Below are 12,994 nucleotides of genomic sequence, written 5' to 3'. Positions count from 1 at the left end.
AAGATGGCCCAAGTGCTTGGGCCCCTGCACCCATGTGGGAGACCTGGAAGAAGCGCCGGACTCCTGGCTGCCGTGGGCCCAGTCCTAGTCGTTGCAGTCATTTGGGGAGTGAACCAATGGATGAAAGATAAATCTTTCCAAAGGTCAATCTCTCTCTCTGTCTCTCTTCTCATCTTTGTAACTCTTTCAAATAAATAAATCTTTAAAAAAGTCATCAGCAACCCCTGGGACCTTGTACCTCCCCCAACGCCCACGACATGCCAGAATCTGCCTCTGCCATCGGATTCCACAGAGAGACCAGCCCACCCAGATTCCACAGAGGACCTCCATATCTGCACACCCTCCCTCCTAAGATTTGCACTTGAACTGGTTGGGTGCAAAGGATCACCTTAGATTCGGGGAGTCCAAGGACCAGAGAGACAAGGGCTGAAGCTCTTCCCATGCGGAATCCTCTCTGGCTGCTTATGCCTTCAGCATTTACACTGTTTTTCAAATCTAAAGCAGCAATAATAATGTTAACCAAGTTAAGAGTGTTGGGGCCGGCTGGAGGCTCAGTGGCTTTGGGTCCCGGTCTCCCATGCAATGGGACTGGGAAGGCAGTGGAGGGTGGCACAAGTACTTGGGCCCCTGCATCCACATTAGAGTTTCTTGCACCTGTCTTCAGCCTGCCCCGGCCCTGGCTGGTGGGGCCATTTGGGTTGCAAATCACTGGGTGGAAGATTCCTCCCCCAATCCCATCATTCTGCCTTTCAAATAAATACATCTTTTTCAAAAAGCTGAAAGACCTTTATACAGTAAAAAAAAAAAAAAAAAAAGTGCTGAAAAGCAAAGTCACAACCTTGACATCAAATCCCTGCTGAAAGCTCACACCTGGTAGGTGACACTCGCTTGCCTGCGTGGAACAGCCCCTAACCATCTTCAGTGGTTCAGACGAGAGGATTAGCAGGAAGAAGAAAAAGAGAACAAGAAATCGAAACTAAATTCCAAAGAAAATCAGCGCAGTTTAAGTCTCAAAATCAAAGACTCAGATGAGAAGCACCCATCTGGGAGGGGTGGAGAGGATTTCTTTGTAAATCCCAGGCTTGAGCCGAGAGAGCAAAAGGCACAGGAAATACACCCACAGGTTCCGTCTTCTCCAGAAAGATCGGGTCCTGTTCGCAGGCCTGGGAGCTGGAGGGGGAGAGCAGCGTGCAAGCTCTCAGCCGGAAGCCGAAGGCGAGAGAGCCAGGACCAGGATCTCCGGGGGCTATGAGTAAGGCCTGCACCTGCCGCGTCTGTTTCTATGAAGGGGTGATGTCACGCTTGATTCAACCTTCACACAGAAACCTCACCAGCAGAGGCCTCTCCAAGGTGGTGACTCAGGGCCCGCCCTGTTTATCACTAGGCCCGCGGCTGATTCAGGGGGTGACCACTGACACAGGTCATCGTGTCCCCGGTTCCGTCACATCATCACCCTGGCTCCCACACCAAGGCGGTGAGAAACGTGCACATCCTGGCACTGAAGTCCCAGGTGGGCCCTGGGACACTGGGGCCCGTGCCCCGAGGAGGGGGTCTGCCCAGGGGCAGGGCAGCGAGGAGAGCTCCTCAGGCCTGGGTTTGGATCTGCCACCCTGGAGGACATGTGGACAATGAAGTGTTCTCAGTGTCGGCATCAGGGCCGTCCCCTACCACGGGGCACAGTGCCAACCTCTGCGGCACACCCCTGCCATTCGGCTCGGTGCTGGCGTCTCTACGCACATACACCTTATCACCTGCCTCACTGTCTTTGATTTTTAAGATTGACTTATCTATTTATCACCTGCCTCACTGTCTTTGATTTTTAAGATTTACTTATCTATTTGAAAGGCAGAGTGACAGAAACAGAGAGGTCTTCCCTCTGCTGGTTCACTCCCCAAATGGCCACAGTGGCCTGGGCTTGGTGAGGCTGAAGCAGGAGCCAGGAACTCCATCCGGGCTTCCATGTGAGTGGCAGGGGCCCAAGCACTTGGGACGTTTTCCACTGCCTTCCCTGGCAGGTTAGCAGGGAGCCAGACTGAACGTGGAGTGGCCAGGACTCGAACTGGCGCTCTGAGATGGGATATGGGCACTGCAAGTGGAGGCTCAAGCCCCGGCCCCCAAAGATCACTGTCTCATCTCCTCTAATTATGAGGGATGTCTGTCTGTCCCCTGCTGTATCCTCAAGGCCTCCCACAGTGCGGGGCAGGTGCTCCATATAAAATCGTTCAGTGGCTGGACAAGCCTCCGTCCCCCGCAAGGACTTCATTTCCTCTGAGACAGGCAGATAAGGAATTAGTCACCCCCTCACCTGGCTGGACAGAGCCTGTCTGACTGCCACCAGAACACGAAGCTGCACTCTCACTGCCTGTCTGTGGGACCTGCGCCGGCCACAGCCGTCACTTCTCTCAGGGCTGTCCGGAGAGTTCGGGGAGACGGCGTATATGACAAGAACAACACAGATCCAGAGTTCACCCGAGGATGAAACAGCACATATATTTCAACAAGTATATTTCAAGCAATGCAAGGTCATACTTAGAAGTATAAAGTTTGCTACTGTTTCTCTGGAGTTTACATGTAAACCGGACATCCTGTGTATTTGCTAAATGTGCCAACCCCACACATTCTGCACTTGTCATCGGGAAGGCATGACGCGGGATCTCACTTATGTAAAGATGTAGAAGAGGGGCCAGCATTGGAGCGTCGCAGGCTAAGCCATATGGGTGCCGGTTCATGTCCCAGCTGCTCCACTTCTGATCCAGCTCCCTGCTGATGATCCTAGCATAGCAGCAGGAGATGGCCCGAGTCCTTGGGCCCCTGCACCCACATGGGAGAACCACATGAAGCTCCTGGCTCCTGTCTTTAGTCTGGCCAAGCCTTGGCTATTGCAGCCATTTGGGCAGTGAACCAGCAGGTGGAATCTCTCTCTCTCTCTCTCTCTCTCTCTCTCTCTCTGTCTCCCTACCCCCCTATAACTCTGCTTTTCAAATAAACAAATCTTTTTTAAAAAAAATTCAGAAGACCTTGCACTACCAGACCCTCTCAATGAACATTTATTGACCAGACGGATTCCGGACCTGTGAGATTCTTATCCTGGCCAAGATCTGATGCAGTGAGCCTTAAATTTCTTTGAAACTTCTGGGTGTCTCAATGAACTCCTTCCAGGCCTCTCTGCGTTGCCAAGAACTGGAAGAACGGACACTGGGTCTTAAACAATTCATGGGCTTGAGGTTTCCCAGAGGTGCCAGGTGGAAGGTGTATCTGGGAGTTTGCTCAAGGAAGGTGTGACCCAGACAATAGGAACCCGAGCAGATGGCCCCAGCGGGCTCGGCTGGCTAGCGTTTAGATTTTGATCGGGTGCCACCTTACACCCAGAAGTGTGGGAAGCAGTGGCTCCTCTGACCTTTAGAGTCTGGACTGCAAGCTGCTCTCTGACAAGACAATTAGGTCAGGTTACACCAGGGTGTGCTGAGGGGGGTGGGAGGGGTGACGGAAGTGGGGGTGCCTTGCAGAAGGAATGCCCAGAGAACACGCCCTCCTCTTAGGGTGCCTCCTGCACCTCAGACTGGGGAAGCCTATCTCCTCGTTCAAATAGAGAAATCGCCTCTGAAATGAAAAGTCTAGACCTGTTATATACATTCTGAAACTGCGCAGTCACTCCATTCATTCAACAGAGGCCCACACGCCAGGCACCATTCCAGCGCCCAAGAGCACAAGACAAAGCCACGGGGCCTCCAGAGCTTCTATTCCAGTGGGAAGAGACAGGCAGTGAACAGGAGAGAGAAGGGAAACGCACAGCAGGGGAGGCTGAAGGACTGGAGAGAAGCCAAGCCCAGAGGCCGCAGGGCAGTGCTGGGGGCAGGGTCAAAGGAAGAGCCTCAGAAAAAGGCTGGGCAGGCTCTCTCTCTCTGCCTCTGCCTCTCTCTGTGTAAATCTGCCTTTAAATGAATAAATCTTTAAAAAAAAAAAAGGGAAGGGGGCTGGCACTGTGGAGTATCGGGTAAAGCCACCAGCGGCATTCCATATGGGTGCCATGCAGTTCAGGTTCCGGCTGCTCCACTTCCGATCCAGCTCTCTGCTGTGGCCTGGGAAAGCAGTAGAAGATGGCCCGAGTGCTTGGGCCCCTGTAACCCGCGAGGGAGACCCAGAAGAAGCTCCTGGCTTCAGATCAGCACAGCTCCTGTTCTTTCTTGTGGTCATCTGAGTGAACCAGTAGATGGAAGACCTCTCTTTCTCTCTCTCTCTCTCTGCCTCTCTGTTTCAATCTGTCTTTTTTTTTTTTTTTTTTTTTTTTTTTGACAGGCAGAGTGGATAGTGAGAGAGAGAGACAGAGAGAAAGGTCTTCCTTTTTGCCGTTGGTTCACCCTCCAATGGCCGCTGTGGCCGGCGCATCGTGCCGATCCGAAGCCAGGAGCCAGGTGCTTCTCCTGGTCTCCCATGCGGGTGCAGGGCCCAAGGACTTGGGCCATCCTCCATTGCCTTCCCGGGCCATAGCAGAGAGCTGGCCTGGAAGAGGGGCAACCGGGATAGAATCCGGCACCCTGACCGGGACTAGAACCCGGTGTGCTGGCGCCGCAAGGCGGAGGATTAGCCTGTTAAGCCACGGCGCCGGCCTCAATCTGCCTTTCAAATAAATAAATAAATAAATCTTAAAAACACACACACACAAACCACTGGGCAGGGCTGCAGAGCAGTGGGACGGCCGCATCCCATAAACGAGTGCCTGGTTCAAGTCCAGTCTCCACCTGTTCCAGCTTCCTGTGACGTCTCTGGAGACAACACATGGACTTGGGTCCCTGCCAGCCACGGAGAAGACCTGGATTGAGTTCTGGGCTCCTGGCTTCAGTCTGGCCCAGCTCCGACTGTTGCTGCATTTGGTGGGCAAACCAGCAGGTTGGGGGATCTGTCTCTATTTCACTCTTTCAAATAAAATGAAACTTAAAAAAAAAAAAAAAAAAGCAGCCACAGGAAGGGGGTGACCTTTGAGACAGTACAGGCAGAGCTAAGAGCCAGTCCAGAAGTGGCTGGACACGGTGAGCATGAAGCAAGCAGGAAGAGATGGGGCCCCCAGGTCCAGGGAGCCGGGAGGCAGCGCACAGCAGCTGCACAAGTCTCAGACAGGGCTTGGGCTTTCACTGTGGGAAGTGGGGGACTGTGAACGATCTTAAACAGGAGTGACATTTTCACATTTAATTTTAAAAACCACGGCTCCGACTGCTGAGTGGAGAAAGGGCTGCATTGGGGAAGCATGCGAGAAGCGGGGAGACCCGGGGAGGCTGCTGCGTCGGCGGCCGAGGTGCAGGCACTCGGAGACTTCTCTCCTGGGCACGTCTGCGTGCCAAGCCACAGGAACAGGTGTTCCTCTTGCCCTTGAACTTGCCCAGGTAAAACAAATCTGGAAAGCTTTCGCTTGGTTACAAGTTCTCCTCAATTACAAAGCAAGCTAATTATTACCTGGGATGTGCCCAATTATCCCACGGGGCCTCATTTTGCTCCAGGGGAATCAGGCTCAACCTTTCCCAAGAGGCCCCATTGTGTCCTAGTGGTAACAACACAGCTCCTTCTCCCGGGTCCCTGCCTGTGGGGAGCACCCTCCCCACGTCCCCGCTGGACGTCCCTGCCCCTCTTCCCCAGGTCTTGAATGCCAAGAGAAGAGGATTTTCTGGGACTCAGAGCATTGAAAGAGACTGAAAGCAAGGGAAGGGAGTGGGGCTGTGAAAGTCCCGGAGGGAAACTGGCTGAAAACACCCCATAAGACAAGAGAGGCTCTTTCAAAGGCAAAGAGGCTGAATTCCAGCATCACAATTCCAGATGGCGGATGCAATTCCCCTGCCTTAGAAAGGTGGACCCAACCCGAGAAAGCAGCAGGTGACCCAAACACCTGGGCCTCTGCCACCCACTGGGTGGCCTGATGGACCTACAGGCCCCACCCTAGCTGTTGTGGCCGTTTTAGGAGTGAACAAGCGGCTGGAAGATCTCTGTCTCCCCAGCTCTCTCTGTCAGGCACTGCAGGTTTTGTATTCAAGTCCTGGGCTCTACCCCCACTCCTGCCACTCCCTGGCTGGTGACCTGAGGCAAGTTGTCCAACCTCTCTGAGCCAGGACTTGAAGTCCCAGGCCGGGACTTTAACCAGCCAGCATTTGGATAGTGAGCCAGTGGATGAGAGCCCTGTCTCTCTGATGCTCAGATAAAATTAATTAAAGACAAAGAAGTCGGGGCTGGCGCTGTGGCACAGCAGGTTAAAGTCCCAGCCTGGGGCACCAGCATCCCATATGGGTACTGATTTGAGTCCCAGCTGCTCCATTTCCAATCCAGTTCCCTGCTAACATGCCTGGGAAAGTAGCAGGGGATCGCCCAAGTCCTTGGGCCCTTGCACCCACATGGGAGACCCAGAGGTCTGGCTCCTGGCTCCCAGCTTCGGATCAGCTCAGCTCCAGCCAATGTAGCCATTTGGGAAGTGAACCAATGGACAAAAGATCTCTCTCTTTCTCTCTGTGTGTCCCTACCTCTCTCTATAACTCTGTCTTTCAAGTAAATAAAATAAATCTTTAAAAAAAAAAAAGACAAAGAAGTCAGACTACTATTGTATTTCCACAAGGAAACTCTGAAAAGAATTAATTAATAACAAGAGACTAATAAAATCAGTCAGCTGTGCCCTGGGGAAGAGTAGACAGGCTAGGAGGGAGTTGTCGGCTGCCATGTACACGTGAGAATTGTTTCAGATATATATGAAAGAACACATCTGAACTTATATTTTAACCAAGTGACTGGCTCCTGAAAGAACAGGAAGAGAACATCCCCCATCACCTGTGGATCAGGGTGGTCCAGTATCCCAGCTGTGTTCCCAGCCCCCTCCTCAGAGCCTCTCCCACCCCTGTCTGGAAGGCACAGCTGCATCTCCTCTTCCTGGGGCGCCCTCGCCCTAAAGCCGCCCTTCCTGGCACCCCCTGTAGGTCCTCCTTCCTCCCTCCACTGCACCAGGATTACTAGCAGGGGCTGGGTCTTCAGTCTGGAGCACAGGGGGAGAGCTGGTGCACCTGCTCCTTCTCTGGGACCCTGTCCCCACCCAGTCCACGACACTTTCCCAGGCAGAACCACAGTTCTTATCTCTCCCTGGTCCAGGGTGCCCTTGAATCCCTGGCCCCAGGTTGGACAACTGATGCCCACACCCTGGCTGGCACCTGGTGGGTTTACTCATCAAACATCTGCGGCCCCGCCCCTGGGTTGTCCAGGGCAGGAAACCGGTGGCCTCCCGGGGGAATGTGCAGGAGGGCAAGTGATAGGGGGCTGGGGCAGAACATTTCTGGCAGACAGGCATCGCAGAGTAATAACCAAGCGACTCTAACCAGTTCAAGGTCACCTGGACTCCTCTCCTCTCTGGCAGCTCCCAGCCCTGCCCCCAGCTGCTCCTAGTCCTACTCCTTCCACCCTTTCCCAGCCCCCAGCAAGCCCACCAGAGCCCACCCGAAGCGCACTGCTCAGTGGCAAGCATTATGCTTTTCTAATAAAGGCACCCAGGTCATCCCGCTGTTTGCCAGGCACTGTTTGCTTAACACAGAAGCAGCAGAGCCAGCAAACCGGTTGGGCTGGTTTGCTGAGCAGGAGGGGACCAGGGAGACTTTGGAACCAGGGAGAGTCCCAAACCCAGGGCACCAAGCATGGTGGGGCTCTACACTCACTGTACAGACGGGCACCCGGGGAACCTCCCCTAGGCTGACCCAGAGCATTGCCTGGATCTAAGCCTGGACAGATAGAAAAAAAAGCCTTCCAAGTTCGGGGGGCCACAGCACCTTGGGGGAAGCTGAGGACAGAGGGCAGACAAGACGGGGAGGAAGAGAAAAAAACAGTAAAAAGGGGGCATATAAAAGGGAAACTGACATTAGCAAGAAAGGGCAGAGACCACCTCAAAAAAATTTTTTTTTTTTTTATTGCGCCAAGATGGAAAACGCGCACAAGTGACTAAGTGCCCTTCCATTTCCGGCTGCAGGTTTAAGGTCTCCCTTCCCCACCCCACGCGGCTTTCAGGAACAAGCATCCCCAAGGACACACTCAGGGCCACAGCTCAATTTCAAGAGCACGACTCACTGGGCACGTAGCCCTGGCCGGCATATTAGAAAGTTCTATCAGCACATTCTCCCTGCCCTTTTGCAATCACCCTCCAGGGCTGGTGCAAGGCCACGGTGAGTGTGGGAGGAAGCGCAGATCCACTCACGCATTCGTTCGCTTGTTCCAGACAACAAGCCAGAGCCTGCTACGTCTGGGAAACACTAGCCACGTTCGTTTCCAATCAGGTGTGCCTTCAAATAATGCACACCGGCTTCATTCAGCCCTATGTGTTGACTGAAGGAATGAACGAACAGTTTAAATTCTCGCCACAGGCCCGTGGTGTCAGCCCCATTTCACAGATGGTGTAACTGAGGGTCAGAGAAGTAAAGGGAAAAATATCCAAAGCCACAGAGCTAGTAGCTGGAATTCAAACCTGGACTGTTTGGTGTCCTTGCTCCCTGGATTGTTATCCCAACCAGCCAAAGCTCATTTCAGTCCCCACCACGGAAGTTTCGAAAGGGTCCAGGCAGAGTAAAACCAAGAGTCAGCTGGGACAGGTGCCTCTCGGGGACTTCCGGGTCTTGGCAGCTCCTGGAAGATGTGAGAGCTGATTGCTTTAGCTCTGGCTTGTCTGGGGCCCTGCTTGGAAGGGAATGTGTAACAGACACTGCGCCGGAGCATTGCAGTAGAGAAGCCTCGCCCCATATTTTTATGGAGAGCAGAGAGGGGTTTCCATAACCACCTGGCAGGTCCAGCAGGCCCCACAGGATGGAGCAGGGGACTTCCTTAAATGGGCTTGCTGGGCCTGGGGCTTAGCATCCCATACAAAGGCAAGAGAGGGACAGAAAGGCAACCCGGGAGTCGGTCTCCTCTCCCAGCACGCTCCGCGTCAGCCTGGTCACAGACACACGTGACCGGGAGAGTTTGAGGGAGTCGGGATCTGATGACGTGAGGTGACCCCAGATCGGGTTTTTGTGTTTGCTCTTGGAAAGCCCAGTAGAATTCAAGGGCCGGCACACTGTTGGCACCAGCTTCCAGTGTCCTTCAGAAAGGAGAAAGGGGCGAGTGCAAGCCACGCAGGTGGGCGTCCGTCTACCAGGTCAACCCACTAAGCAGCCAAAACTCAAACCCGAAACCCAGGCGCCATTTGTCCAGGGCCTGACCCTTTCACCAGGGTGAAAGCCTGCCAGCTTTTCGCTCCTCCACCCCACGTCAACGCAGAGCTGCGTGCACTGAGCTAATACACCTGCAACCCCGAACGGTCTAGCGGCCTGGGTCTGTGCCGAGGAGGTGGGAAACAGGCAGCAGCTCTCATCAGTTCACAGTTGAATTTTTCTGAACATATTCTTCCCCCTGGGAACTCAGAGAAACCATGGGATACACACAAGGCAGGGCACAGGTTGACCCCAGCAAACCTCACCCAAGTCTCCTGGGCTCAGGCAACACCCGACTTGGGACACGCGACAGCTCCCCGTTTTCAAACTCTGTTCAAAGCCATTGCGTCGCCCTGGTGCCCATGTCAGAGCACGCCATCTCCACACCACCGAGCGAGCGAGGCTGCCCTCGGAAACCCCAGCCCCCTTCTTTACAGCAAGCCTGCCCCTAAGGTCCCTAGGGTCCCACGTGTGACTTTATCAGAAGGGCACTTCCATCTGGGGGTACAAGGAGACTGCACGGCACAGAAAGGCTAGAAAGAAGTGAAATGTCAGGAAATCTGGTGAGTGGGGGTGGGATCAGCGACATAAAGGGAACTGGAACCAACCACACAAGAAGCTTGTGGAATGCTGGGCGGAGGTGTCTCTCCCACCTCCACTTCCTGGTCTCACCCACCACCGGCATTACCGCGGCTCCTCAGGGATCCCACCCCACCCCATCAACACCTGGTGAGAAATCACACCAGTCCCCTAGGTTCTGTTCTTTAAAGTTCTTATTTATGTTTATTTGAAAAGCATGGAGGCAGAGACAGACCTCCTATCTGCCGGTCCACTCCGGTCCACTCCACAAATGCATCCTCACCTGCTGCTTCCCAGGATGTGCGTTGGCACAAAGTTGGAAGTGCAGCTGGCACTTGAAGTCAGCCACATTGCGATATGGGATGCCAGTGCCCCAGGCCGTGTCTTAAACACTAGGCCGAACACCCACCTGCTCCCCCAAGCTCCCTGGCTCCCCTCTTTAGGATGGGGAGGAAAGAGAAAGATCAGATGCAGCTCCTTCTGCAGATGACCAAACTGCTTGTGCCTCAGTTTCCCCATTCGCAAAATAGAAATAAAAGGATATGAAATACATGAAGCATGAGATGGGGCTACAGTGAATTAGAGGCACTGCTTTCATAATACAATAATGACGATGATAATAAATATGTAATAATGTTATTGGCCAGACACAGAGCATAGAGGGAGGAAATAAAAATCAGACTAAGCCAAACGTCTTGGTGCAGAGAAGCAAAGGGACCACACTCGGGCTGTGACACCTGCCCAGCCGTTCAGATGGGCAAGTTTGCCTCCTCCCAGAAGCCAGCCCTCACCGACACCCATCAACATCCCAGCCACCCCTGCCCTTTCCCCCCGGCACTGCCCATACCCCACAGTGCCCTCAGAGGGGGTCCCGGCCATTCTCAGCAACCTGCCAGAATGTGCAATACAGCTCCTCCATTCATTCCCGAGGCCAGAGGCCAGCCGGGGAGGAGGAACAAGAGGACCCGTGCTGAGAACGGGGGATCCCTGTGCCCAAGGGTGAATGGCACAGCCTTGCGGATCCCACGTAGCGCAGACGGGTCTGAGGCAGCCAGGGCTTACCAGGAGGGCTGTAGTCCCCCTGAAAGCATGCGGCGCCCCTGTGGTGACTACGCCTCAAGTTCAGAATAACTACACCCGGCGCATGAGCAGGACTTTCGCGTGGGCAAAGACTGGAAGAGTGAGCGCATGGGGGAGAGGTGCCCAGGGCAATGCCGGTGACTGCTTTTACCCCTGCTTTGATTGTTGCCACACTTGCCCAATCCACTGAAGTCAGGAGGCAGGATAAAGTGGTTGGACGCCAGGCAGGCACCTGGGAACCAGCAAAACCGCAAGAGAACCTGCCCCGTCCCTACTCCCACCCCAGGGCTGCAGGGAAGGGGAACAAAGCGAATTCTAGATTATCACAGTGATAAGACCCAGAAGCCCATGCAGCCTTTGCATGCATTTTCACTCCCTGAGTCAGAGCTCCTAATTTTTTTTTTTTTTTAATCATTATCCCTTGAGGAAATAGTAGCTCCAATGAATGTTTTCACCTCTGTGAACAGAGTCACAGCCTTGGGCTCCACAGGCACCCCACAAAGGGCTTGTGATGGAGCCTGGGGTCAGAGCCCTCAGTTCCAACTCCTGCTCAAGGCTGGCTCTGGCCAATCACGGATCACCCTCCCGTCCTCAGTTTGCTCATCTGGGAAATGGGAATATTCCTGCCCCGCGGTCCCACCTGGCGCAGTCTGCCGCGATAGACTGGCCCTAAAGTGGTCAGGACCGCATGGGAGACGCCGAAGGCCACCGAGCGTCGCCCCCTCCCCAGCACACAGTGGTCCAGGCGGTCAGTACCCGTCCCCCAGCCGGCGCTCGGCGCTCCCCGCCCCACCCCTCCATCGCTGTAAATTCCAAAGCGCTGCCGTTGGAGCCGGGGAGGGAGCTGGCGGGTTCCGACCGCACCCCACCGCGCCCAGGGCCTCCCGCGGTGCCCTCACCTCTGCCCAGGACTCGGCCTCTCTCCAAGTGCCGCCGGGGCACGGTGAACGTGTAGCTCTCGGTGCTAAAGCCGGGGTGGCAGGGCTCGGGCTCCTGGCAGAGCGTCGGGGAGACCTGGACAGGTGGAAAGGCACCGAGCTGGGGTTACTCAGTGGGGCGAGGGGTCCCTCCCGCCCACACCGAAACCGACCGCCGCGCCTCGGGCGGGCGTCGACGTCATCCTCTCCCAGCCCGAAACTCGGGGGAGGGGGCGCGGGGGCACCTCCTGCCTTGCCCTCGTCTCACCGGAGCGCTTTCTACGCCTCCCGACCCCACTTTGCGTGGCCCGGGCCCTCGCCTGCTCGTCTTTCTCCCTCGTCCCCGGGGTCCCCCTTGGCTCTGTGGGCGGCAGGTCCTGTACCTGTACCGAAGCCCCTTCCCGCACCTGAGCCCCCCCTGCTGCTGGCTCCCCCTCTTCCCCACATTCCGACCCTCGTCCCGCCGCGACCCAGCGCCCCCCCGGCGAGGCGCGCCCCCAACCTGGGCCGCTGCCCGAGGGGGCGGGCAAAGACGCGCGCGTCCCTGCCCCCTTCCACGCCGGAGCGCCGCGCGGCTCCCAGGCCGTTCCGGCGCTTGGGATCCAAACTTTCTTGCAAGAAGCCAAGCGAAGACGACGCGGGAGAGGACAGGGCGCGGGGTGGGACCCGACGTACCTGCAGTAGCAGCAGCAGCAGCGGCAGCGCGGGAGAGCCGCGGCGTGGAGGACCCATGGCGCGCCGGCGGGGGCCGAGCGAGGGCGAGGGCCGGGCGCGGTCGGCTCGGCTCGGGCTGGGCTGGGCCGAGCTACAGTCGGGCCGGACTTCAGCGAACTCGCAGGTGCTCCGCGGCTCCGACGCCACTGAGCCGGGCAGCGCCGCGGCCGCCAGGTGAGCCCCGAGGGCTCCGCCCCCGGCGGCTCTGATTGGCTGAGGATGCACCTGCCCGGCCGCAGCCAATGAGCGGCGCGGCGCGGCCTCCTCTTCCTTCGCGGGGCAGAGCGGACGCCACGCCCCGGTCCCGGCCCCGCCTTGGGCCCCGCGTCCGCCGATCGGCGACCCCCAGCTGATGGCCGGCAGGGACAGGGCCAGCTATGGACCTGCAGGATTCCGAACCCACCACGGAGGAATCCTAGCCCCACTGGTGGCTCCCTACAGCCTGAGGTCAGAAAGGACTTTAGCTTTTAGCTGTTTTTGTTTTTTTTTTCCTCCCCAATCTACCTTTCA

At 56.0% G+C, this 12,994-nt stretch overlaps 1 protein-coding gene across 1 annotated transcript in view; it reads right to left on the bottom strand.

Annotated features, from left to right (window-relative positions):
- Positions 1-12,611, bottom strand: part of CDH1 (cadherin 1) — a 69,054-nt gene extending 56,443 nt beyond the window's left edge. The window contains exons 1-2 of the mRNA XM_062175873.1: positions 12,446-12,611; positions 11,753-11,867 (exon numbers count right to left, since the gene is read on the bottom strand). Coding sequence (XP_062031857.1) covers positions 11,753-11,867; positions 12,446-12,502 — 172 coding nt within the window. The 5' untranslated portion in view covers positions 12,503-12,611. The remainder of the gene's footprint in view (positions 1-11,752; positions 11,868-12,445) is intronic.
- Positions 12,612-12,994: the final 383 nt, after the last annotated feature.

Source organism: Lepus europaeus, chromosome 19 (genome assembly GCF_033115175.1).
Source record: "Lepus europaeus isolate LE1 chromosome 19, mLepTim1.pri, whole genome shotgun sequence".
Classification (NCBI taxonomy): domain Eukaryota; kingdom Metazoa; phylum Chordata; class Mammalia; order Lagomorpha; family Leporidae; genus Lepus; species Lepus europaeus.
This window is presented reverse-complemented; position numbering and strand designations above follow the sequence as displayed.